Here is a 27,413-nt window from a genome sequence, read left to right on the forward strand (position 1 = left end):
TGGCACATGGTGTGACTCTTGGGGATGGTCCTGTGCAGAGCTAAGAGTTGGACTTGATGATCTTTGTGGGTTCCTTCCAACTCACCATATTCTGTGATTTCTTGACTGCACCTAGAGCTATCACCAGAAGCAGCAGTGATCCAGGACTATACAGCACTCTGCACTCCTCTTTCATTGCAACATCTCCTCACCGGGGGAATACTACACAGGATTTTAAATGAGTTTATGACTCTACTTAGTATTGCTTTAGAACGGCTTGAGAGCTTAACACTGTTTTCTTCCATATTCAGTTACTGTGGCTTATCTGTCAGTGTGCTGGTCTGTTCAGTGCCTGAACTGTGCTTGCTCTTAAGGGACCTTCCAATGTATCTCCAGTATTCCTTTCGAATGGTGTCTTTTTCTTTAGCCAGAATTTCACACAACTATGAAAGAAAAATAGAGAGAGTGGAGTGTTATACCAAAAGCTTACAGAATAATCCTTGTCTTTATAAAGTGCATGCAATATGTGTTTCAGATAGTATTAGAAACACCTTTCTCAGTAACAGTATTTGTTTTATTCACTGGATTTACAACTGTCGAACAATATCAAACTGATGACAACTCCAACTGGTAGTCAACCAGTCTGACACTGCACAAAAATCCCTCCAGTTCCATTTCAGTCTCAACAGTTTCCTTGTGACTCCTTTCCATGCCTAGCCCTTGTCATCCACCCCAGCCTATTCAGCCTATAGTATATCACAATATATTTCCTGAGAACCTTGACTGTCTTTTCATGATCCAACAGGTGTAAACCACTTGATTCCAAACACTGGAGGATCATCCTGCTCTTGAATCTTCAGTACTCCTAATGGACAGACAGGAGAAATTCTGTTTCTGTTTTTTCTCAGCAGATTGTCCCAAAAGGGCTCTCCATGCAAGTCAGTAACCATCTCTCATGATATGTTAAGAGTTGGTGCTATACAGACATTGCTACATGTTTGTTTGGATTCTTTTTATTTTGGTTTGGGTAAGCAGTCATGTACATCCTACTCACTGGATAGGTTTTGTATATTTTACATGGTATGAACACTGTCTCCAAAGGTTCTAGTAAATTCTCTTTTACTATGCAGATGACATTGCCTTACTCAGTGAAATGGAATCGAGAAATTAGGAGCTTGGATGCCTAAACAGAGGAAGAAATCAAATTCAGTGAAATAGTATAAAGGGGACATAAATCTAGGAGGTACAACTGCACTTAGTTACAATCTCCTCCTAGAACACAACAAAGGGGAAATGTTGAGAAAGAATAATGTTGGAACACAAAGACAGCAGGCAAAACTGCAGCTCTAATTACATCAATCTCCAGTCTGTCCCACAGTGAATGAAAAGTGTAGTAAAAATTACACTACAAACAGCACCAAGGAGTACCCAAATATGAAGCACTGGGAGATAAACAACATTGCTAGAAGTAATTTATTCTCTGTAGGAAATGGTGCCTGACATTTGTTACTGATGTCTCCAGTGCCTGCTGGCCATAAGCTAATTGTGACAGCTTTCTCAGAGAAAGCTGAGAAGGGCAAAAGGAGTTTGAGATTGTTTGGATACAGATACTCTGAGAAAAAAATCATTAACCTACAGAGAAGAGAGTGAGTTCATGCTACAAAGTTAACACTAGAAACCAATTGTTCAAACCTCTTCTTTCTTCTGCAAGCAGTATTAGAAATCTTCTTTTACTACCAGGTGAAGAAAACTTACAGTGATTCTGTAACTGGCGAGTTATTATTTAAACTCATGAGACCCTTGTGATTGTGTGGCTTTTGTGTTCAACTCTTCAGAGACCATTGGTTTTAGCAAGTAACCTGTTTTATTTATGAAAATCAACCCCATTTTGTCAGGTTGTAAAACCAGACAGCAAGAGATGTCATCGCTGAGAAGCAAAACCAAGCCCTCAAAACGTACCTCCAATGCCTTGTTTAGTGTTTCTTCCTTGTTATCACACTGGTTTTCAAGCATATCTTCATATATGTCCACAAGGAAGGCAATCAGATAGGGTGAACTATGACTGGGCTGTAAATTCAACAGTTCCTCTAACAGATTTGGATACTTAGAAAGACCACGATCCTGTAGAATCCTAGAACAGAGGTTAATAGGCTTGAGACATGATCTTGACCATGAATCTCGTGTGAATAATTGCATTTTTGTTATGACTCCTTTGCTTTGGAGATCAGTTTTTGAAATCAGGGTGCAAATACAAGTAAGGCAGAAGGTAAGCAGCATGCAGCACTAGGACAGCTTAATGTTGTATAAGCTAGTATAGTTCATGCTCAACTGAACAAAAGTTAGACTGAAAGCATGTTCCTTAATTCCTACTCTATGCTCTTGAACCTAGTAACATTACAGTCAAGATTTTAAAAGCAGAAGTACCTGCAGTCCTCCTACAAGAACTACAGGGTTAGAAGCCTAGTGGAAAGTTACAGAGAAATGAGGTTAATGTAGTAACACCTTGTGTCAGTATTTGCCTGCTTGCTTAAGTACACTACACTAGGATGAACAGCAACAAGTTCTCTTCAATTAAGAAGTAGGCATAAGACACCTTATAGAGATATTCTCTTTGCCTCACAGAGAAATAGACCTCACCCTTTTAAATAGTTCCAAGCACTCTCATTATGTGGCACTGCTTTGATCATCTCAAGAGTGTACCTGCAAGAAAAAGAGAACAGGTCATGAATGCAACGAATAACAATACAGTTAGAAACTACCTGGAAGTGCTCAGAAGATTCCAAATACATCCCTCTAGTCTATACTTCAGCCTTTTTGCAGATCATGTCAGTTGGGTCATAGATCAAAAATGGCTCACAATATAATCATCAGAAGTCTCAGAGAGGCAGACACTGTGAAAGCTGTTTTAAAATCTGAAGTGTTCAATTCGGTGGGCTTTATACAATAATTAGCTGGTTCTCAAAATTATTAGCAATAACACTAAGAAACAACATAACATACTCTCCTGGTATGCTAAAGGAATAACTTGTGTCTTGATGCTCAGAAATGGTGAGGGGCTGAAAAAGGCTGGAGTAACTGAAGATCAGGGTGAGCTATGTTAATACGACTGCAAGTGGTATGTTCTGTACCTATTTGCAGAACCTTTTTCATGAGGCTGCACTCAAGCAAACCCATAGAAAGGCAGAGCTTGAGCTTTCAGCTCACACAGCCTTCTGCAACAGTTCTTTGAAAGCAGCAGTGAAGCAAGGAAAGGCACCTCCCATACAGTCACAAAGCCGCATTTCATCTCCACCAAACAGACTTTACCTTTTGCCCTTTCCCAGCATAACCAGGCATTCCAATGATTTCCAGAGACAGCAGACACTGACAAAAAGTTACATCAGGCGTACCAGAAAAAGAATACCCCAAATCCTAACTATTTTTTAACATTCTGCAGTCACTAGGACAAAGACTGAGTTTACCGAGCATCAAGCAGCCCAACTACAGTTCTATAATGATATCTGGAAAGTGTTAAACCTTTGACAGTTCTATAATGATATCTGGAAAGTGTTAAACCTTTGACAGTCTGGTTCTTAAAATGGGATCCAATTATCTTGAACAGATTAAGGGAGGATGTCCCATCGAACCACTCAAGAGAAGAAGTTGAAAATATGCAAGCGTAAGTCATGGAAACAGTTCAAAGTTATAAACTGGTAGAGAAGTACAACTTGCAGCAGGTTGCAAAGACAACCATGAAAGGTGGTGAGGCCTGGGATCCTCTAAAAAATGTACTAATGGATATTCAGAAATTCAGTCTTTCTTCTGAAGAATAACTCCAAAAAAATTCCAGTTCCTTATTTTGATTGCTTGTCCACATCAGACAAATATCTTCTTGTAACTAATAACCCTGACCAGCAGGCTGAGATACGAAACCTATATAAAAAACCTTCTCTTACCATCATGAGTAGCAAAATACACGTCTAGAAGCCCAGTTTGCCTTCAATTAGAAACATACCACTCAGAAACAGTGAGCTCATTTTCCTCAAAACTAGCCAACTCACAGAGGTAGTTGTGCCAACCACATACCCCTGAAAGCTCCTTTCTTTTTCCAGCTCCGTCAAATTCCTCACAAAAGGCAACTGCTCTTTCTACAATCCATGTCCACATTACATTTAAATCATTGTGGCTACTGTACTACTGAAACAGCAATTTAGTACAACACAAAGAGTGCCTGTCATTCCAAGCTTTCTAGGGGTAGGATACTAATGAATGGCACAACTTAAGTGGTTCCAGTGTCACGGATTTTCTGCAGATTTTCCCACTGTAGCTAGTTGATCATAAAAAGCCAAAAGTTTTGTTTGAACAATAAACAGCAGGTTGGGAAAACAGATTTATGAGAGTAGCTTGCCCAGGGTGAGCAGAGCTTGCTTCAGTCTGACACTTGATCAGCTACCCATGACAGTGAACCTCAAAAGTGCATGAAAAACAGGAAACACAAGCCCATGCAGACTGTCAAAGTATTCCTTTGCTTCCATGTAATGGAGAACTCTTAATGTGAGCCTGAATAGCATAACTAACCGGACTTCTCTGTCTAGGACTGCTGGATCATCGTAGCCAGTGGTGTTGAAAATGACAAAGTGTCGTTGGTTCCAAACAGAGTTGTTCCTCACATCTTCTCTCAAAAGCTGGTCTACATATTCCAGTTCATTGTCCCATAATTTGAACTCCTATAGAAAGGGAAGGAAGAGAGAGAATCACAATCAAAAGTTTTTATCTTTTTAAAATTAAATACATGATCCTTCCTCCTAAGTTGTCTGAACATCAGATATAGAGACTTTTCTTGAAGAAATCAACACAAAGTTCAAAATAAAAATATAAGGGTGCACTAAGAACATGCTATGCTATTCAGTGGCACTCAGAAGTTATTAGCTCATCATTAAATTCACACACATAACAGTAAGCAAATAACAGGGCAACTTTTGGACCTCACTTCCTAAAAGGCAAGTTCACAGCTAACCCCTACCGCGCACTAAAAATGCAGTTGCTTTTCCCCCTTCAGCCTTAAGAAACAAAGTGCCAAATGCAATTCAGGTTGTATTTAAGAAGCGAAACTCTACAACCTGAGCAGGTTATTTAAGGAACCAATGAGTTCTGTGGATATACAATACCTGAATAACCCACTGTCTGTGTTGCCATGCATGGTAGTTTTTGGCATCTTGGTTAAGAATGTCAGCTATGAACTCAAGCTCTTGGGATGGATCCTGCAGCCACTCCACCAACACCCGCCTGTGATGCCTGATGACAAGAGGAACGAAGCCTAAAATTTTTTTGTGAACGTGTGGTCTGTATTAAAGCAGCATATAGCAACTGTTCTGCTCAGGAAAAAACCCACTAGTTAAATATTTCAAATTAAACACATCAAAGCATGTCACTTGGCTCTGAGAAATGTATGATGTCTACTTCTATTGCAGTAAATTCTACCTACACATACACATTGGCCAAACATCTCATGTTAGGCAAGTAATGTTCACCTGAAGTAACCTATTTTCACTTTTAACACTCATGGCCAAAATCTTTAGCAGAATAAAATTTTCTAGTACTACATAATTTTCGCCAGCAATATCAACATTGCTGTTTTGCCTATTCCCATTCACTTTGGAGAAATCCAACAACAAGCAAGCAAACTCCAAGACACAATAAAAAAAAAAAAACTAATTTCTATTTGCCTCTTTGTTTGCTTTTTCACAAGTCACTTTTTTCATGTCAGACTTATTTTGACAGTTTAAAAATTTAAATTAACAAGAAAAGAAGATTTGTTTAGCATGTTATGAGCTATGTTTAGAACGAATAGCTGAAGAGAACTTTGATGTGATGCAACTCCATTTAACTCCTCTGCTACTGCCACTGCAGCAGCTGCAGAATGCAGCTCTTAACAACTTTTAGGACTAATGGTCACAACTTATGGACAATTGACAAAAGTTAACTGCAAAAATGTTACAAACTGAAAAGACTGCACGGTTTTACCAGACTTGGTAGTTCTTTGGCTGATCTTCAATGATAGCTGTAATATACTTAAGTTCCTCGTGGAGATCTTTTCCCAGAGACTGCAGGAGGACTCTCCGGAAATGCCTGTATAAAAGTCAAGCATTTGAACACTGCAACAGGACTTTCCTAAAATTCATGGAGGAGAACGCAGAACCACCTTTGTTCACAGTTCTTCTAATAGATATCGAGTTAAAAATAGTGAAAAAACCAAAACCAGTGCAAAAACCTAAACCACATATCTAGTTCTGTTGAAGGGCATTCAATTATTGAACAGTGAAGAACTGGAATGTGACTGGTTACAACAGTTTGTTACCTAAGATTCTAGCAATGCTGTTTCAAGTTAACATGTCTACACACACTAGTCTTTTTGCCACAGAAACTATGACTTCCGTGCTTAAAATAATGTAAACTTCCTGATTTTGTGGAAGTTAGTGGAATAAAGATGTACAAGAGGCACTTGTTGGCTTTCGCGAGTTAAGAGGACCTACTCTGAATATCAGAAATTCGCTGTTTATTCATTACCTATCTAAACAGTAACCTGACAGATCTTCTAAAATTCACTATTTAGTAGGTATAAACTTATTTGCTATCTTGCATTTATGCCTCTTCTTGAAGTCACCTGAGGGCATCTTCAGCATTTTGCCAAGGCCACATTATCAGATAAGTGATACAATTTTAAACTGCAAAGTCCTTTTTGTGGCTAACCCTGATCTTGACTGATAATATCCCCAAAGCCAAAAAACCCCACTGAATCAAAATGAGACAGGGAAAATACTGAACAAAGGCTTTCTTTGGAAGCTCACCAGAAATCTACAAACTCCTCTGTGTAAACTCAACTGGTTGTGCCCTTATTGGACTAATAAAATATTGAAGACATAAGAGGTAGGCAATCAAATGACCATAGAAACAATCCCAAGGTGATTACGTACCATACTGTGTAGTTTGCAGCGTTTAACTCAATGGCATCTGCTGTTAGCTTGAAAGCTCTTTCGCTCCTCTCATCCCGCTGCAGAACAGCCCGGAAGTAATCGTAGACATCTCGAACTAAACAGATAACAGCATCTTATCCCAGGCTGTGAAACAACGGCGTAGTGGGTTGACCCCGGCTGGATGCCAGGTACCCACTAAAGCCACCCTCTCACTCCCCTCTGCAACCGGACAGAGGAGAGACCAAAAAAACCAGCTAAGGATTCATCAGCTGAGATAACAGCTGGGACAGGTCAGTGACTGATCACCATCACAGGCAAAACAGACTCAAAGTAGGGATATTAAGTGAATTTATTACTAAGAGGGTCAGAGCAAAAGAGTGAGAAGTAAAATAACCTTAAAAACACCTTCCCCTCACTCCTCCTTCCTTCCATGTTCTCCCTTCTCCTCCCCCAGCGGTGCAGGGGGATGGGAATGGGGGTTACAGTCAGTTGTTGTTTCTGCCACTGCTCAGACAGAGGAGTCCTTCCCCTGCTCCCGTGGGGTCCCTCCACAGGAGACAGTCCTTGAACTGTTGCCATCCCTCAGGCAGCAGCTCTTCCCAAACTGCTGTCCCATGGGTCACTCCTCCATGGGGTCAGTCCTTCACCAATGAGCTGTCCCAACATGGGTCCCCCACAGGGGCCACAAGTCCTACCCAGGAAAAACCTGCTCCAGCGTGGGCTTCCCTCTCCAGGGGCTGCAGGTCCCCAGCAGGACCCCGCTCCCTCTTGGGCCTCCCACGGGGTCACTGCCTCCTTCAGATATCCACCTGCTCCAGCATGGGCTCCTCCATGGGCTGCAGGGGGGTCTCTGCACTCTGATGCTCCTCCATGGGCTGCAGAGGCACCTCTGCCCCACCATGCTCTGCCCCACGGGCCGCAGGGCCTCAGCTCTGGTGCCTGGAGCACCTCCTGCCCCTCCTTCTGCACTGCCCTTGGTGTCTACCTTGTTGTTCCCATGTTCTCACTCTGCTCTTCCCTGGCTGGAATTCTTTCTGTGCCACAATCTTCTTTTCTTAAATATATTATCACAGAGGCATTACTGTCACTCCTCCCTGGCTCGGCCTTGGCCAGCGGCAAGAAGCCCAACCTGGAGCCGGCTGGCATTGGCTCCACTGGACAGGGGAAGCTTCTGGCAGCTTCTACCACCCATCAGACACAGCCACAGAAACCCACTACAAATGGCCTGATTAGAGGGTAACGTTAATAATCCTTTGAAGTCATTTCTTGTTTTGTGTACTTGAAATGTACCTCTTTAAAACAGTAGCTACATATTGCTCTGACAGTACTTTCGACTAAAACCTCTGCATGACACTAGCCCACTGAAAAGCTGCAAAAGTATGTTAGAAATACACCATCTGAGTAATATCCAAAACAATCATAAAAGTTCCATGCTGCCTACTCACCCCATTTCTCCAGACGCAGGAGTTTCACACCTCACTTTCACTTGTGGGCTGGAAATGCCTTATGTCATAAACCACACTATCTGCTGTGTTACCTCTTAAGCCATAGGATTTTAAAGGAGTACCTTGGCTATTAACATCTCAGGTGAAGATTCACCTTCAGAGAAACTTGGTGAAAACATCACATGCAACCACCATAACACAACTGTAGAAAATATTATCCAAAACATGAAGTCTTGCTTTAACAATGCTATGGGCGGAAGTTTTCAGTGATGAACAAATTTAAGACTTACATTTTTCACTGTAGATGATCTGAACAACAGGATTTGGCCCATCATTTTGAGGGACAGGTTCAATATCTGCCCATTCCTTCCTGTCCCTGTAAATACATGTTTTTGTCGTTTTAATGTTTCTAATTAATGCACAAAATGCTACGTAAATGATGACACACACACACAAACACACACGTGTCCAGAAATACATCCTTGTTCCCAACAGCCACTATTATTGCCACTACATTATTGGCTATAACACAGACCGGTATAAAAACAGGTAAAGGTGTTCCAACATAACAAGGACATGGAACTGTTGGAGCAAGCCCAGGGGAGGGCCACGAAGTTGACAAGCGGGTTGGGGCTGAAGAGAAAATTGCATGGAAACCTCACAGCAACCTTCCAGTATCTAAAAGGGGGCCTACAGGGAAGCCATAGAGGGACTTCCGTCAGGAATTGTATAGTGATGGGACAAGGAGTAAGGGGTACAGACTGAAACAACGTATATTTAGGTTAGCTATAGGAAGAAATTCTTTACCGTGAGGGTGGTGAGACAATAGAACAGGTTGCCCAGGGAGGTTGTGGATGCCCCAAAGCCGGGGGCGTTCAAGGCCAGGCTCGATGAGGCCTTGAGCAACCTGGTCTGCCGGGAGGTGTCCCTGCCCCTCCCTCCGGCTCCCCGCTCCTCCGGCCCCCCCGCAGCTCCGCCACCCCGCGCCCCCCAGCCCGTGAGGCGCCGCGAGGGTCCGCCCCGGCCCCGGGGGCCGCGGCCGCACCTGTAGAGCACGTAGCCGGCGTCCTCCCCGTCCTCCTCCTCCTCCAGCAGCTGCCCGAAGCCGCCCTCCGGCTCGCCGCCGCCGCCGCCCTCCGCGACCCCCTCCGGCTGCAGCTCGGCGACCGCCGCCCTGCCCTCCGCCGCCATGGCCGCGCCGCCGCTGCCGGGGCCCGGCTGCGCCCCGGGGCCGGGGCGGGGCGGCCGCTCGGCCCCACAGCGCCGCGCCCGGCGCGGAGGGCGGGCGGCGGGGCCGCTGCTGAGGAGCGGGGAGGGGAGGAGGGAGGGGAAACACGGACCCTCCCCTATGGAAAGCCCCGCTTTGTTTCCACACCGGGAGCTTCCGTAAGGGAGGGAAAACAGAAATGCCGCGGTTTCGGGTTCAGGCTTTCCCAGCAGGGCAAGGCAGAGGAATCTGGGCTCTGTGAAAGGAGGAACTAGAGGGGGTTTTGAAACAGGCCGTTCTAAACAAGTGGGTGAAATTGGAGGGGGCAGCAAATCCAGCGGGAACTGAGGTCGTTTAGCCTGGAGAAGAGGGGGCTCAGGGGTGACCTTATCGCTCTCTACAGCTGCCTGAAAGGAGGTTGCAGTGAGGTGGGGGTCGGTCTTTTCTCCCAGGCAACCAGCGACAGGACAAGAGGCGACAAGTGTCAAGCTGGACCAGAGGAGGTTTAGGTTGGACATTAGGAAAAATTTCTTCATAAAAAGGGTGATTAGGCATTGGAATGGGCTGCCCAGGGGAGGTGGTGGAGTCACCGTCCCTGGAGGTGTTTAAGAAAAGGCTGGACGTGCCGCGGTCTAGTTGCCATGACGGTGTCAGGGGTCACAAGTTGGACTCGATGATCTCAGAGGTCTTCTCCAACCTAACTGATTCTGTGATCCTCTGATGTGATGTTGGTCAGCAGGACAACTGAACAGAAGACAGTCGTCAAGAAAAGCAGCTGACCCAGCATTACGGGTTTATAATCCAGGGCATGCTGAGATGCTTTAGTGTGGAGAGGATTAAAGACAGGCAGAGCATGTGCAGTACTAAGGGCTGGATTGGTCCTGCATATTCAGGGAGGTGGGAAGTCATTCCATGTGTGGTGGAAATGATTCAAGTCTTTAATTCTGGGGCGCTCAAGTTGAAAGGACTGTTATGTGTGTCACATGTTTTACAGTGATTTTATGGAAAGAAGAATGGCCACAGCAACAATGAGGGCATATAAATGCACAGCTGCAAATTGAAACACAAGATCCAGGACGAGGCAGAATTGGGCCTGCAGGTGGTTCTTCTCTCACAGACAGCTTTGTCTCCTTGGAAAGTCACTTGAACTCTGTGCTTTCCTTGTCTCTCTGCCTTTTTTTTCTGCCCTATTTTAATGGTGCACTTGGGGACTTCTTTTGTTCTTGCCAGGAGGTTTCTACAGTGACTCTTCGAAGTGGGGAGTGGATAGCATGGTTGTTGCTTCTGGGTGTTACAGTAATATAGAGTATAGCAATATCATAATGGAGGGTAAAGACCAGAGCAATCTACGGAAAAGCTACTCTAGGTAACAGGACTATGAATAGAACAAAAAGGAAATGGACATCTCTAGAGACAGAGAGGATACCCAGCAATATCTAAGTGAAAGAAAAAAGTTCTAAAATGCAGAACACTAAAAAAAAAAGAGAGGTAAAACTAAGATGGGCGTAAAAAGAAACACAAGGTATATTATAAACCTATCAGACAAAATGTGTACATATGAATGAGAGAAACCTCAAAGGCAGTAAATCCTGTTTTGTAAGAGACAGAGCAGAAAGAAAAGCTGCTGTTCCTGACCCATGGAGAGAAAAGTTGCATTGCGAGTTTGTTAGATACCAACAGCTCTCCATGGACAGAGGGCACTTGAGACACAGATCTTTAAGAAATCTGGTTTATTAGCTCAGCTGTTTGAGCAACAGTTGGGGTTTCTTTTGGTTGTGCTTCCTCTAGAACGAATATGTAACGACATACCCCTGCCAGTGTTTATGCTGGTATCATCTTTGCCAGCTATTTAACATTGGTTACAGACAGGCCAGATCCTGCAATAGGAGCTTATTTCCTCAGAGTGGCATAGCAGGACAAGGAAAAAAAAAAAGAGCTTCTCTAATGCCAGCCACTGGATGGAGCTGGTCCAAGAATACCTTGCTCATGGCATCGGGCAGATAGCAGATAGTACAGCTATCCCACTGCCTTAAGCACTAGCTTCTGCATTTTCAGTTTGAACCTGTGGGTTGTTGGATCTGTGGACTGCTTCTAAAGGCTTGAGGGACAGTAACTGACAAAGTCAAGCCTGTTGAAGGAAGCTGAAATGTTACAAACAAGTTGTATCCTCATGAGAGCAACTTAGGAGTCTGCCAACTAAGGAAATGTGAAAGCCAAGAGTATGACTGAGTTTAAAATTACGGGCCAGACCAAAACCCAGTGGGTTCATAGCAAATCCCTCCATAAACTGTACCAGGCTTCTGATCCATTTCTGACCACTCCATTAAATTTACTGAACTACACACTCATTGTGCCATGAAGTCTCATCAGTCCTCACAGCCTCTGGGCACTCTGAAAGCCTTAGTCAGGCCTGCAAAAGCAGGCTTCTGCCTTTGCATGGATCTGCTTTACAAAATAACTCTTGGGGATTCTTGCTGCATGCCTCATGGCTTAGAGCCAGTGGAGATCCTTCATGTTACAGGTCAAATATCTGTAACTACACTTCGAAGATAGTATTAAAACCCCACCTGAAAGCTTGTACTTAAAAATATGACTCCAGCAGCTAGAACCTTTGTGAGGAAGCAACAAATAGGACAAGAGCCGTGATGAATCACTAAACAAAGACTGGAAGAAAAGTAAATCTGCATGTCCCAGCATTGCAGTGTCAGTTGCTGGTTTTCATCTTAGGAGGAGCCTGGTAGTTCAGAGAGAAATCAGAGCTCTGTGGTGCAGTATGTGCAGCAAGGGGTGCTCAAAGGTGCTGCTGGCAAGAGTAGCTGTGGTGAAAAGGGGGACAGAGTTGGTGTGGCAGGGGTCACTGAGGGCTGGATTCAGGTTGTCTACTGGGTACACTTCTGAGCCTCTCAAGAAGACTATAGGCATTAGCCACCCAGAGTAAGGAGATGAGCTGTGTACATAACATTTGCACAGTTTTTATCAGTCATGATTTCACACTGAGGCACATCAAGTGTCCCTTCTGCCTCCTCTGGAATTCTTGCTTCTTCCACTCCCTCAGGTAATCACCCCCTTGCACCTCCCCTGCCTGCCACATCTGGTTTAAAAACTGCAGACACCTCAATTTCAAGTGTTTGTGTATAAATACCTATGAAGAGTACCTATGAAGAAGTGTTACAAAAACAAACATGTATCCACATGTACGTCCCGTCCGTATCATGTGGATAAATACGGCCTCTGCCCTGGGCTAGCAGAACCAGCCTGTCAGAGTAAACATCTACAAACAGCAAACGGTGCATAAAGTGGCTCCCAGCCGCAGGGAGCCCCGAGCGGTCAGACAGGACCCTTCCCCTGGGGGGTACGCACGGCCCCGCGGGAGACGCCCTGGCAAGGCTGGAAGCAAGGCATGGTCTCAGCTGCGGGATGCGTGCCGCAGCTCCGCGCCAGAGGGACGAGGGATGCGTTCCCTCGGCCAGCGCGGGCCGGCTCTCCTGGCTCCTCGGGGCTTCCCAGCTGCCATGACGCATTTCTTTTTCTGACAGCCCGCTAGCTTCAGGCAGACAATCTAAAGTCTCCGTCAGGGTAGCACCGGCACTGTTGTAAAAGAAAATAAAACCGCAAAGAGCGCGATTATGCGAACAGCTGTGGGAATAGGTGACAGGGGCCGGATTTATTTTGGCGATCGCGTGAGGTCTTGCAGTGCGGGGTTTGCAGAAGAGCAGCCGGGCGGGTGGAAGTGATGGCGCTCTCAGGCCGATTAGCCCTGCGCGTTCCCTCTACAGGGCCCTGGGGTCCCCGAAAAGAGCTGCCCCCCTTCCCCGCCCCCGCGGCGGGGCAGAGGGAGGTGCGGAGCCGCACCGCCCCCGCCCGGCGCCCGCCCCCCCTCCGCGCTCCGAGAGGGGGCACGGACTGAAAGTTAAAAAAACCCCGACAAAACACCCCAAACCCCTCAGATCCAGCCGGAGGGGGACGGCGGCGTTGAGGCGGGAGCGGCTTTCTCGGGGTGAGTACAGCGGCGGGCCCCCGGCCGAGGATGCCCGACCCACGGGCGGGGAGCAGGGCCGGGGCTGCGGGACGGGCAGAGTCTCGGGAAGGGAAGGGGCAGCGTTTTGGGGAGCACGCAAAACCCTAGCTGGGATGCTGGGCCCAGGGAATTGCGGCAAGACAGGTCTGGAAGGAGAGGCTGCAGGGAGAGCTGGCAGGAAGTTTGGAAGGATTTGCAGGGAGCTGCTGCTCCCGCAGGGCAGCAGGGCGTGGTGATTTATCTGTATTTCATGGAGTCCTCAGGGCCTCCGCTCGGCCTGACCGGAGTGGGAAAGCCGTGCAAGGTCATCCTTGTCAGTGGAGTTGAGACGGGATGGAGCCTTGCCTGGCCCACTCCAAGTACGCACCACCTCGCACCACTGGGCAGAAGTACTGTGTGTTGGGCATCACAGGCACAAGAATGAAGCCATGGCTCAGTGCAGTACCCTGGGTCAGTAGGTACAGCACACCCTTGCTGTGGGTCAGTTCAACCTCAGAACAATACCTAAAAATGTGACGATTACTACTCTTTTACCAGGGCAGGGGGTAGGACAGCATTCAGTGGGTCATCAGAGTCTTACCTTTTGCCATGCACAGGGTAAGGCGTGGTGTTAAAGGTATTGTTCAGCTCCAGGGTGTGCCTTGAGCAGATATTCACCGACACAGCAGTGGGCAGAATTCAGCTCCTTCCCCTCCTGGTGCCCCCTTTTTTGGCTGTACTGCCGGAGGCACAGAAGGTGCAGAGGGTTTGCAGAAGATCCTGCCTGATTTTAGAAGAGCTTAACTGGCAGCCTGCACTGTTGCACCCACACAGACCTTCAGAAGTAAGGTCTGTGCAGAGCAGAACTCACACAGCAGGGTTTCATGTGATCTTTTACTAAAGAGGCCTTTCTGATGTTTGAGGGGAAGGGATGAACTGATGTGGCAGTGGAAGCAGAAACAGGATAGTTTTTTTGGCTTTAGCTGCGAGAACCACAGTGATAGTTCTATAGCAGGCAATAGGTTGGGGATCCATCTGTCTTTGTCAGGGTTGTGAAACTTTGTGATTGGGATTAGAATGGGGGGAAAGTTGGCAGGCAAACCAGCATAAATTACAAGGGGCATATCTCTGAAAGAGAGGAGTTTAAAAATAGCAATTTATTAAACATTTTGTGTGTGTTTCTGCTTTTCAAGCTTTCAGAATACCCACATTTTCAAACTTCTCTGTGTTGAGCGATAGAGTCTTATCTTTCTACCATCCTTTTTTTTCCTTTTTTTTTTTTTTTTTTGAGATGAAGCTGGAATTTGCAACTTCAGTTGCCAGGAGCTGGGATTTTCACACAGTAATATTCAGCATGCAGCAAAACAGTAGGGCTCTGTGAAAACTAAAAAAAGCATCAGGGAAGGGAAAGAGTTATTTGAGGAGAGGCAGACCAGCACAGATGTAGATTACTGGGAAAGGGGAACTTGTTAAATTGAAATGTTCTTAGATGTGGGGAGAGTTTGTGTGTGTATACTGTGTCATTACTTTCTCTAGGCATTGGACACAGAGCATCTTGCACAAGCATTCCATATGCTCGTGAAGAGAAGTCCCAGAAGACCACAGTATAGTAAGTCCCAAGGCCAGGTTGTGTGCTTTCTCCAGGAGCATTTTCAGATCTTGCCCAGGGAAGGAGAGTCTTCCACTGCTCCCCTGTTAATGCATTTGCTGAAAAGCAGCAGAGTTTGGCATTTGGAAACTCAGGAATATAGGTGCTCTCCTCACACAGGACTGACCTGTGGCCATCAGCATTTCTCTGCACTGACTGCAAGGGTGAGAGGATGTGTTACCCTGCTCAGAGAGGATCTCCAGGATGACCACGGGGAGAGTAGATGAGGGCCATGTGAGCGAGAGCACTGTTTTGTGCAGACTGCTTCCTGGGTACCTGGCTCAAAATGTGGCTCTGGAACCTACGGAAAGCTATGGGTAGACATCAGACTAACCACTGAGCTTGAGGAGCAGTCTTTGTTGATGCTCTACTCTTTTTCAGCAGCAGTCACCATGAAGAGCAGTAAGGATGAAATGGGAAAGCCCAGCAGCAAAGGCTGAAGACTTCAGACAAGCTGACCAATGCCAATGCCAAGCTGTAACTGCTCTGGCTGACCTGGTAGTGCAGTATGATTAGGATGAAGAGGAGGATACTGTGGGCATCTTGCTTCTGTTTTGCAGCTGCCTTTTTCCTTGTGGTGACACTCCAGGTACAGGGGCAAGAGGGTGGGGTATGCATGAGATTGCTGTCAAAGCAGGACACAGTTCTATCAGATGAGAGAGAACATTGAAGGCAACAGACATTTTATGTACTAGTCTGTGCTTTAACAGGAGTGTTTACAGAAACTCTGTCAGCAACACTGGCCTGGTGGCAATAGCTGACTCCAGAAGTGACATTATACAGAGAATACGTCTCTTGTAGAGCTCCTTGGATCTTGGAGGAATTTCTCAGGAGCGTTGGAACATACTATGTGTTGCCTCCATCCAGCATTGCCTCCCTGTGTTTGAACTCATTAGGCAGGGGAGGCAATGCTGGACCCATGGAGACATGAAAACTTTATGGTTTTTTTTAACAACTACTAGAAGAGACTTGGCTGCTGATTGGCCGTCCTTTGTCCTGAGCGTTTTCCAGGGAGAAAGCAGAAGTTGTGTTGTTAAATCATACCTGATGTGGCCATATCTCAGTATAGAAAGGTATTTCCTGCCTCCTCATTACAAATTCAAAGTAAAGCTCTTGCTGTTCTGACATAAGATCACCTGGGCGGTGGCTGCAGTCAGTGAAATGCATGTGATTTGATTGACAGAAACTTCACGTACGGACTTAGTGCTTGATGCTTAAATTCTGATTTGTCAGGCAGATGTCCTGGCTGGTGACAGTGACATGTTGTGATGTGTGTATTTATTTCCCTGAAGGTTGTCACCGAACTGGGCAATTCAGAGAACAAGGTGTCAGTTATCTCCAGTTTGCACAGCGGCCCGTTAAGGCCTGTGGAGGGACACACTTTTCAGCTTAAGAAGCAGGAACTTCACAGCAGCTTCAAGGCAGACTCTGATGTAAATCACTATCCTGTCCTGCTCTGGTGGTCTCCCCTGACTGGAGAGACAGGAAGACTCGGTCAGTGTGGAGAGGATTTTTGCTTCTTTACTATCAACAAGACCTACCAGCACGATCAGATGACAAGGGCTTTTCTGTTCTATGGTAAGAATATTTCTTTTTAAAGGAGTAGCTTTCTCTCCTGCTTAGTATTTTCCTTTGGAGATTAAATATTCTAAGTGGCAATGACAGAACAGGAAATTTATGCAGCTCGTTGGACTAAATTTTGCCTGGTGCTAAATACCATCCAGGGATGCACATTCTCGGTAAAAGTACTCTGAAAACTGGCTGTGCACGTTCTGTGGGATGACTGATGCCTTGTCTCATACTGCTTTCCAATCACATGTACTCCCTGTTCATGGGAGAAAAGACAATTAATTTCATGTAGTTGCCAAGGTGTTTAAAGACAGTCTGAGATCAAGCCAGCTTTTTCCAGTCTTCTGGTTTGTCACCCCTAGCAGAGGTTCTGCAAGGCCTTTGTTGCACTTGTGCAAGTCTTTTGTCTAAAAATGATGCCCTTGCTGGTAACAGTGCAACTCCCCTGCCTCATGTGCTGAGAGATTGCTAGCAGACTGTAAATGGAAAGTAGTGAAAGAAACCTATTGATTCTGCACAGGGAGCAGCAGCTAGTGCAACCTTCTGAGCTGCTCTGGCTCTATCAGAAACTTCCCACTACATTTACTGTAAGATTAATCTACAAAACACAAAAGATGCATCTTTTAAAAGTAGACCTTACTTCATTAGTTTTGTTCTTTTTCCCCACGTGGTTGCTTTTGAAATAAAAAAAAATGAATTTTAGGCGGAAAAATAAATTCAATTTTTTCCTCTGACTGGTAGGTTAAAATCTTTTGTTTGGAAACAAAACAAAATAAAACAGGGTCCTGAATCTCATTCACTCAGTCAGAATACAGGTGAACTGGAAATATAGGAAAGAAGGACCTTTTGCTTGATTGTTAACAGTGAACCAAAAATTTCTCATGACTAATCTTTTCAGACCTCCAAGTAGGTCAGCTTTGTCAATTGATAATGTAGTGGTCAAGCATGAAAGCAAAGGAATAACAGCTAAGGAATGAGAAGCTGACCCAATTAAAGACAAGGAAAGCTGGATTGCATCACAGGAAGCTGTGAAGTCTGGTGATTTTGGTCTCTGATAGTAACTTTGTCTGTCTGTTTCAGCATTAAAAAGACTGTTATTCTTCATTTTTATCAGGCTTGTGGACACAGTATACTTTCACTGGGCAAAAGACTTTTCCTGCAGTGTTTCTTTTTCTTCTTTTTCCAGTGATGGTGGCTATCTGTGACTGTGTAAAGGAAAGTGTCAAAATATGCAAAATTGTAACTTATTTTTAAACCACAGTAAATGACCTCACAGTGCTAAAACCCAGAGAGTGTGACTTTTTCTCTCTGTTTCTCTTTCTCTCTCCATCCCTCTTTCTCCCACCCCCACCCCCTTGATGCACTGAGTTGTGACCCTGCAAAAAGGCATGTCTTACTGTTACAGAATTTCCCTCTAAACAGCCTGCTGAATGAAAACTTGAATATCTGAATTTCCATGCTATGGCTGGATCAGAGCACAGTTTCCCCTTCCAAAGAAAGCGCTTTAATTTTGGTCAGTAGGCTAGTAAAGAGAAGAATGATCCAAAGATTAGGAAAAATACCGCGCAAAAATGTGGTGTTCGGATGTTTTCCAGCACAGCTGCTTTGCTAGGAACACCAACTTTTCTACATCTTGTCCTGGCTTACAATCCTGGCCTGGGAAGCCCCTAGGTGTAGGCGATGCCTTTGGCAAGTGCCACCTCCTCCTGTTTGTATCCACTTGCTAGACTTTGTCTCTGCTTTTGGGAGGGATTCCCAGTTCCACCTTTTCAGTGTCACATAATTCACAGAGTGTTGTGTTCAGCATGAGCTGCCAATGTGACTGAGTCAGCATGAGCTGGATCTGTCAGAGCCTCAGGGGTGTTGTTCCTAAGGGAGGAGGATGTCCAGCTGTTCTGTGCTGGAGTGTTGTGTGCTGGACCATGACTCCTGAAGGAAAGATGTCTCCTAAAATGTAGAATTTCTCGTAACAGCATGTATCTTTCGCTTCTGCACTTTGCCACGTACCTAAGATTTACAGAGTAATAGTTTGGAAGTTGAAATTGCTCATAATTCTATCTTATAGTGCTTTTTCTTTTATCCCATTGTATGCTCCTTTATTTCCTTCGTCTCATGGGATAGGGAACATGCAGATGGTATCTTCCCTTTAATAATTTTTGTTTTCTTGCTGGACTGGGATCGATTAAGTGCTGTATTAGAGTCTGTCATTCTGATGTGCTCTGATCTGTACTGTGTCCAGTTCTGGGCCCTCACTTCAAGAAAGACATTGAGGTGCTGGGGCATGTCCAGGGAAGGGCAGCAGAGGTGGGGAGGGGTCTAGAGAGTAAGTCCTATGAGGAGTGGCTGAGGGAGTTGGAGTTGTTTAGCCTGGAGGAGTCTCAGGGGAGACCTCATCACTCTCTACAACTGGATTGTAGCCAGGTGGGGATGACATCTTCTGCCAGGCAGGGAGAAGTAACAGTATGAGAGGACATGGCCTCAAGCTGCACCAGGAAAGGTTCAGGTTGGACATTAGAAGGAATTTCTTCATGGAAAGGGTTGTTTAACGTTTGAATGGACTGCCCAGTGAGGTGGTGGAGTCACCTGGAAGCGTTCACGAAATGACTGGACATGGCACTTAGTGCTATGGTCTAGTTGACAAGGTAGTGATCAGTCCAAGGTTGGACTCGATGATCTCAGAGGTCTTTTCCAACTTAAATGATTCTGTGATTCTATAGTGCATTTTTTCTTTAGGTTTCTCCTTTGCCTAACATAACTGTCTTCTAGTTAGTAAGTTTTACATGTTGCCTTTTTGTCTTTCTCTCATTCTTGCCTGCATTTTCCCCTTCTCTTCTCTGCAATGCTACTTTAAAGAGGGAGAACCCTTGCAAGAGTCCGAGCTGAAGTGCTATGGTTTCACCCCACAGCATTTCATTATTGTCCGTATGCACTGCTGCTTCTCTTCTTGGCATCACTTAGAATGAAGTGTTTTCAAAACCAGATAGACCTTATAAACTTCTCCATGAGAATTTGATTCACTTTCAGTTTTTGTCACCTTCTTGTATCACTATAATACATCAAAAACAGAATAAGCAAATAGCATTTTGCATTGAATGGCACAACCCTTCATCCTACTAGTGTTGAGGGCTTGGGACCAGTGTTGAGTGGAAAACGGAAGGTCAAATACTTCATCATCATGGCCAGGCTTCGTGAATGAAGATTTGGGAAGGGCTCTACCCACGTTTGTTGCAAGCGCGTTGGTGGCTAATGAGGCCAATACAAGATAAGCACGTCCGATTGCAAAAGGCACAGCAGAAAGACTCCTTAGGTGGTAAATTCTGCAAGACACGGTTCTTTCTGCATTGCCTTTTCTCCTCGAGAGTGATCCTGCGTGCGTTCTCAAAAGCATCAGCAGCGTTATAGATGGTGTGTCTCCAGACCTCCCGATTTGAGGCCAGAGTAGACCAGTTCTGTTGATCAATATGGCCAAGGCTGAGATGTTGTTTCAGGGAGTCCTTGTATCTCCCCTTCGGGGCTCCTCTCTTGCAGCAGCCGGTGGCAAGTTCACCATAAAGCAGGATCTTAGGGAGGCGGTGGTTGGTCCTTCATCCTGGAGACGTGCCCTGCCCAACACAGCTGAGTTCTCAACAACACGGCCTCAATACTTGTGACTGCTGCTTGTTCTAGAACAGATGTATTGGGCACATAATCTGACCAGTGGATGTTTAGGATTGTATGGAGGCAGCGTTGATGGAAGCGTTCTAGGAGACGCAGGTGGTGGCGGTAGATGACCCATGATTCGGAACCATACAAGAGAGTAGACAGCACTATGGCTCTGTAAACACTTGAGTGGAAAATGGAAGGTCAAATACTTAGTGGCCCTGAAAAACCCCATCTGATGCCCTTGAAGGATCTTGCCCTGTAGGAGGTTTTTGTTACTGACAGCTAGCTTTTGTCTTCACTGCAGTAGTGAAGTCTTACGTTGGTTTTATAAGGTCATCCTTGGAGTCATCTTGGCAGGCTCATGCAGCTGCAAAGGCCACTGGGTGTTTTTTTATTGTATTTTGGTTTTTAGGTCAATGTTCTGTGTAAGAATTTTGCTAGTACCCTCTTTTTTGCCATCAGTGATTTGAAGTCAAGGGTAGAATGGAAAGTGAAAAGTTACAAGTGTGGCTGAGGTGATGTTATGACCCGCCTCTGAGGCAGGGTGAGTGAGCTTTTGTTTATAAATCCCCTGGGGTGAATTAGAGTGAAATGAAACTGAATGACTGGTGTGTATATATGAGCCAGGTTTATTTTAAAACAGTTTAATTGCAGTGGAAAGGAGGTATGTGGCTGTTTTGGTTCTTTTTGGTATAAGTATAAAAATTTCATGAAGAAAAAAATGTAAGGAAAAGAAAGGAAGAGAAGGAAGAGATAAGAGTAGATAGTGGAGAGGAAAGATAGAACCTCTGATGGATCCAGTGATGAGACTTGATTGTTGCAGTTTTGATGTCCTTCATAGGGGTGATGGTCACAGTCTTTATATGTTGGGGGTGGGGGCCCTCAAAACAGAGAATTCATCTAGGATGGGAACTCCTAGATCCCTCCCCAGGGTGGGAATTCTTTGTGTCTGATGCAACGCTATGAGGCATGCTCAGTCTTCTGCTGGAGAGTTCCTGAAAAGAGTCAGGAGTGCTTTTAGGTCCTTGGTGTCCTATAACCCCCTCTAGGATATGACTGCTGTTTGACCCTGCTTCTTGTGTCTGCACAGCTGTGCAGCAGAAGTTGGCATCAGGAAAGCATCACCCCACCTCCACAGAATCTGCTTCTTACCCGGCTGTTCCCCTTAGTTGCTTTGAGAACAGCTTGTTTAAGACATCACGTTCCCAATTGTCCTAGATGCAGTCAACCACGGAGTTTGCTAAACAAAGGTTAGATTGCCACAGATGGTAGAGTAGCTTGTCCAAAGATAAGGATCTGTGGTCTTTTCTAAGGCAGCTGTTCAGTATTTGTTTCAGTTTTTGAACTTCTCTTGCTTGACAATACACATTAAAAGTTTTCTATATTCAGTGCTTTTACTTAAATGGAAAACGGATACATTTATAAGACAGTGAGGAAGTATCTGGACAGAAATTCAGCAACTTTGCATTTAGTCTGCAATAAGACTAAGTACACAAAGTGTAGTGCAGTGGTGCTGAAGGGAGAGTAAGAGTCAGATTCATGAGCTGATATTTTCGACTCAGTTTTGCACAGACCAGGCTTTGAGAAAAATCTTCTAGGTTTGTCCTAAGGCTTCTACCACAGTTTTCCTAAGTTATTCTATGGTTATCTGTTTTTAGAGTTAAGACATGGTTCTTCTTCTATTACTGGCATTAGTTTGGGGAGCTGTCTTCTGCCAGAAGCTACTTCTTTATGTATCTGGAAGGCAGCTGTGGTACGTCACCTCTTAATTTTCTCTTTGATAAGTTAACAGCTTGGCTTTCAAAGTCTCTACAGTACAATGTCTTTCCAAAACTTGAAGTCGTTCTTGTACTTTTTCTTCTTAGCCCTTTCCAATATTTTAGCATCCCTTTTGTTGTTTTGGGACTAGAACCAAACTGAGCCTGCAGGAACCATGTCCTCACATCACAGAGGAAGTACCTCTGTTCTCCTATTTAGAGATCCAGGGGATTATTAAGCATCTCAACTAGTCTCATTTAAGTGCATGAAAATGAAAAATTCCTAGTGATCCTTTGAAGTGAGAGCCTTTAAACTCATATGACATGAAAGGAAAACACATCTAATATTACATACTGATCCCCCCTTTCTAGATTCTTCTGCTGAGAAATTCAGTTTTATCTGGCATTACATTCTTGTGTCTTTGCATGATTGCACTTTTTGAAACAACTGCCTTTTAATGTCAGAAATGTGATGGTTGTAGGGCTGGTACTAAATTAAAACTAGATTTCTTTGTAATTGTAGTGTCACATGACAGATAACAGAATGAACACTGCTTTTTTCTAGGTACCGACTTCAGTATAGACAGCTTGCCCCTCCCTCGTAAAGAATATCATGATTGGGCCCTTTTCCATGAAGAGTCACCAAAAAACAACTACAAACTCTTCCATGAAGCAACCATCACCTTATTCAACCACACTGCAACATTTAGCCGCCATTCTCACCTGCCACTGACCACTCAGTACCTTGAAGGTGTAGAGGTCCTGAAGTCCTTGAGGTTCATGATCCCCCTGCAGATGAAAAACATCCTGAGGAAGAGACTTGCACCACTTGTGTACGTGCAGTCCGACTGCGACCCCCCTTCTGATCGGGACAGCTATGTGCGTGAGCTGATGTGCCACATCGAAGTAGACTCTTATGGGGAATGTCTGCACAATAGAGACCTTCCTCAGCATCTTAGAAATCCATCTGCCATGGATGATGGGGACTTTTTAAAAATACTGGCACAGTACAAGTTCATTCTTGCTTTTGAAAATGCTATTTGTGAAGATTATATCACTGAAAAACTCTGGCGGCCGCTGAAGCTGGGAGTGGTACCAGTGTACTTTGGGTCTCCCAGCGTTGTAGACTGGCTTCCTAGTAACAGGAGTGCAATCCTGGTATCCAGTTTTTCACACCCTCGGGAGCTGGCCCACTATATCAAAACACTGGATAGAAATGATGAAGAGTATGAGTCCTACCTGCAATGGAAAGTGAAAGGGGACATTTCCAACCCAAGGCTGCTTACAGCAATGAAGGAACGCAAGTGGGGAGTGCAAGATATCACCCAGGACAATTACATTGACACCTTTGAGTGCATGGTGTGTAACAGAGTGTGGGAGAACATCAGACAGAAAGAAAAGGTATGTGTGAATTTGTCATTGTGTCTTGGAGGGGCTTCAAAGTGGCACTAGGGTCAGATTTGTCCCAGGAAGTTCAGCTGCCAGTTTTCTGGCTAGCCGACAGCCACTGGTATTCCAGTGCCATTGTTTTGTTCGTCCTCATGTAAAAAGGTGTTGGCAGAAGGTGTGGGTGTGCAACCAGAGCATGTGTTTCCTCAGACTGCTGCAGTGCTTGAGCTCATACACATTGACAGTTGAGCTGGTGGTCACTTCAGCCAAAGACTTGAATTGTTCAGGAAGGAGGGTTTTTCTCAGGCTGCAGAAAGTAGCCTAACTTGCTGACCTTTTTTAAGATGACCTGAAACATTTGGAAACAGGTTGCCCAGAAAGATTGTGGTATCTCTGTCCTTGGAGGTGTTTTAAGACTCAACTCAATTCTGCCCTAGGCAATTAGATACACCTGTATCTAATATCCAAACACCTGTTTGAAAGAGGGGACTGGACTAGAGAGCCCTGTCTTAAGATCTGTCTTAAGTACCCTGTGACTGTCAGGTTCTGCACACATGGGGGTACATTCAAACCTGTAGTGACAACATGCCGTTTTTTGTGGCCACAATCAGTGACTAAACATTGAAATGTCCATGTTTAAGCCAGACACTGTGTTTGTGAGAGGAATTGGACCTCTTCCTCCTAATCTAATCCTTTTGAAATTACGCTGGTAGGAGACTAGCTAGTAATGGGTGTCTTACCAGGCAGCCCAGCACTGAGAGCCCAGCAGTCTTGCAGGGGTGACAGCCATGCCACCAGAAGGCCTTTTCAAAGACACCATGAGCTGTTCAGTTGTCTGAGGCTACCAGCTGTGGGGGATTTGGGTGGTATAAACAGAGCATTACTTGGAACTAGACTGAAGCTAAAAATTCTCACCATATATCTTTCTGAGTTTGTCATTGTAATTGCCACATTCCATGAAGGTTTCCAGGTTTACGTACAAAGGGTCATTAGCTGCTTTTTAAACTCTCCACGAACTCAGTTATCAGCATGAATCAAAAGTCCCCCTTTTTGTGTCCGGTAATTGAACTGGTCAATGCCTTTGGTATCTTACAGCCAATTAGGCTGTATTTTAGCTGATCACAGTCTGAGCAATGCACTATGTGGTCAGCCAGTAGAAGGGAGATGAAGGAAACATTTGAAGTTACTAAGGTGAGCTAAAGGGATGGGAAATCCAAACTGGTAAGCATAACATTTAACCAGACTTTGCTGTTTGAAGCTGGTGCAAATTTGGAACAGATATCCTCTCTCTGAGTTAGGAATACAACGATGGAAAAGTATGGAATAGTTTAGGTACAGGTATTCCTTCCCCATGCTTTTGTGGCTCTCTAGTCAATAAGATGATGAAGAGCCATTTGCTCTCCTGGTCAGATTCATGGCTTGATTTTTCTCCTTAAAAATATATATGTCATTAAGTGTGTGCATATATGAGGTGAAAACTATATAATGATGAATATATAACTCCTTGCCTTAGAATTTTAGTTTGGATGGGCTGATGCTGTTCATTTGCAGCCAGACCTTATCTGAGATTCAGGCTCTTGTCAGTGTGACTGACCTTGTCCCAGACACTTTGGAGAGGGCTTTCCCTGTGACATCCACAGGGACATGGTCAGAGCCTGTAGATGGAAGGAAAGTGTGACTGACATGCTTTGATAGTTTACTAATGGCATAGCACCTTTATTCTCTGTTTGCATGGGTCCCTGAATAATCCCTCTGGTTTGTCTCCATTGCCAGGGATGGCTGCCCCGGAGGTGGGAGGCTCAGATTAACCATCTGAGCTGCCCCAAACCAGAGGCGTTCTGGTTCTCATCCTCAAACCCTGGCTGGACTTCTCTCCAAAAGCTGTGGATACCAAGCTTCGAGCAATCCAAGAAAGAAGCCTTGGCACTGAGGCACTTGGTGGAAAGGAACAGGAATTTTACAGCTGAAGAATTTTGGATGCTTGTATTCAAAGAATAAACGCAACGACCTGTGAAACAGAGTGAGCTCCTCAGAGGAGTCTGTGAAATTTTCTTTTGTTAGTGACCTTATCATTTTGGATTAATAGCCATAGCAAGTAGACCTGTAAGACTGAATTTGGTATTTTCAGTGCTAAGAAATGCTTAAAAATAAAATTACACTGCCAGGTAATATGTGTACATATATATATTTATATATATATAATTATCTATATTATTATTAATTGCCATTAGTTCACATGTTTGAACACTAAGGCCCCAGTTGTCAGGGCTCTCAAAGCCCAGCTTTAAGCAGACAGCTAGTTGCCATGAAGCAGGTGGATCTCCCTCCATCTTTAGATACGTACCAGCATGGCCTCTGGACCCCTTTTCCCACTGTCCAGGGCCCTCCTTTGCTTCACTTATAGCCACAAGCTGGAGAGCATCTGGCATCATTGCACTGGTACAGCTTCTGTGCTGCTTTGGAGGTAGAGTAAAAACTTGGGACTGTGTCCCTGGCTAGTTGTTTATTATCAATTTTCCTGGCACCAGCAGGATTAGCAGGGACTTGGCGAGCTTTGTGTCCTGACACAGAGTGCCAATGTAAAGTGCATTAGTGCTTGGCATGAGGAAGCACCATCTGTTAGTGGCCAGGGACAGATTGAATGAAGAATGTGCTGGCTCAGATTTACCCACCATCTTTTGCTAAAAATAAGCAGAACACATGAATATCTCTACTCCCCAGAAATAGTGTTGGCCTCAATCTGACTTACCTTCTTGCCTTTCTGATGATGTATTTGTATTCTGATGATAGGATTTGTATCATGTATAAACATGGAATTATATGATTGAAAGGGCAAGGATAAAACTGAGAGTCCATTAGTGCTGAAAGGCCTGCAGTAGGCCCAAGGAGAAGTAGGCAAGCAGCCTGCATGTTTTAACAGAGAAAATCTCAAATTACTTTGACAAAGAATAAAATTTCATGATCTTGGTCATCACTTGCCAAAGGATACACCTTTGCCTGGTATGCAGACTGTTGCACTTTTTATCCCAAGTACTTTCAACCTCAATCTATGGAGGAGTCAACCTCTACAGGATCTGCATGGCCACACAGGCAAATCCAGCTAGTAATATAGAGTTCTTCACATTGCCAGAAAGGCAGTTTTTCACCTGTCTGATAATTTCCATGCAATTGTTCCTTGTAGCAGGCTATTTTAAAATTTCTTTCAAACATCTGGCTGTTTTGTGGAGTGGTAGCCACATAGTGACAATAGGGAAGGATATGAATAGCATTTACACCAAGAAATTCAGGTGCAAAAGTTACTTACCTTGGAAAAGTTTCCTCACCAGAAATTTCCTCAATGAATAGCCGGTGAATTTTTTTATTATTTTTAAATCTAGCATCAGAAGGAGCAGTTTTGTGGCCACAAACAATATAGTATTGGTCAGTAGTACCAGTCATTGTTTCTACGAGAAATGTACTTAGTTTTGATTACACAAAATAGTCCCACTGAAATTTCTCACCACTAGTGTTTTGCCAGTGTGACACACAGCATCTGTGTCTTAAACTCGTTCGCAAGTGGTCTGCAGTGCAAATGATACCTAGGATACACAAATGAAGCCCTTCAGGAAAGTGACATTAACACCAGACTTGGAGGCTTCCCTAAACAGAGACCAAGAGCTGGACGTAAACCCCAAAACATTTGCAAAAGGAACTCTTGAATCCCCATCAGTTGCCATGAATCTCTGTTTCTCCTCCTAGGATGATGAGTATTTGAGCGAAGGACTAATTGGTTTGTTTGTGGTGGTTTTTTGTTGGTTTGTTTTTTTTTGGTGGTGTTCTGCCATCTC

General features: G+C 44.7%; 2 protein-coding genes across 7 annotated transcripts; one reads left to right on the forward strand and one right to left on the reverse strand.

The window, feature by feature from the left end:
• On the reverse strand, nt 1–9,576 carry FNTA (farnesyltransferase, CAAX box, alpha). The gene is made up of 9 exons (XM_017822541.1): nt 9,423–9,576; nt 8,668–8,753; nt 6,933–7,047; nt 5,983–6,087; nt 5,127–5,253; nt 4,537–4,685; nt 2,617–2,679; nt 1,939–2,110; nt 1–422 (listed from the first exon to the last, which is right to left on the reverse strand). Exons 1-9 carry the CDS (start codon nt 9,566–9,568, stop codon nt 291–293), a joined length of 1,095 nt encoding a protein of 364 aa, XP_017678030.1. The 5' UTR covers nt 9,569–9,576; the 3' UTR covers nt 1–290.
• On the forward strand, nt 9,093–25,618 carry FUT10 (fucosyltransferase 10). Of its 6 annotated transcripts, none has more exons than XM_017822538.1 (6): nt 9,734–9,763; nt 15,118–15,190; nt 15,614–15,818; nt 16,522–16,807; nt 22,763–23,598; nt 25,360–25,618. In XM_017822538.1, exons 3-6 carry the CDS (start codon nt 15,738–15,740, stop codon nt 25,582–25,584), a joined length of 1,428 nt encoding a protein of 475 aa, XP_017678027.1. In that variant the 5' UTR covers nt 9,734–9,763; nt 15,118–15,190; nt 15,614–15,737; the 3' UTR covers nt 25,585–25,618. The 6 variants fall into 6 exon arrangements, with proteins under 6 accessions (XP_017678028.1, XP_017678027.1, XP_017678029.1 ...); XM_017822535.1 differs by lacking the exon at nt 9,734–9,763 and adding an exon at nt 13,434–13,581 and having other exon boundaries at nt 15,611–15,818; XM_017822536.1 differs by lacking the exon at nt 9,734–9,763 and adding an exon at nt 13,434–13,581.
• The last annotated feature ends 1,795 nt before the right edge of the window (nt 25,619–27,413 follow it).

Source organism: Lepidothrix coronata, unplaced genomic scaffold, assembly GCF_001604755.1.
Source record: "Lepidothrix coronata isolate B3197 unplaced genomic scaffold, Lepidothrix_coronata-1.0 Scaffold98, whole genome shotgun sequence".
Classification (NCBI taxonomy): domain Eukaryota; kingdom Metazoa; phylum Chordata; class Aves; order Passeriformes; family Pipridae; genus Lepidothrix; species Lepidothrix coronata.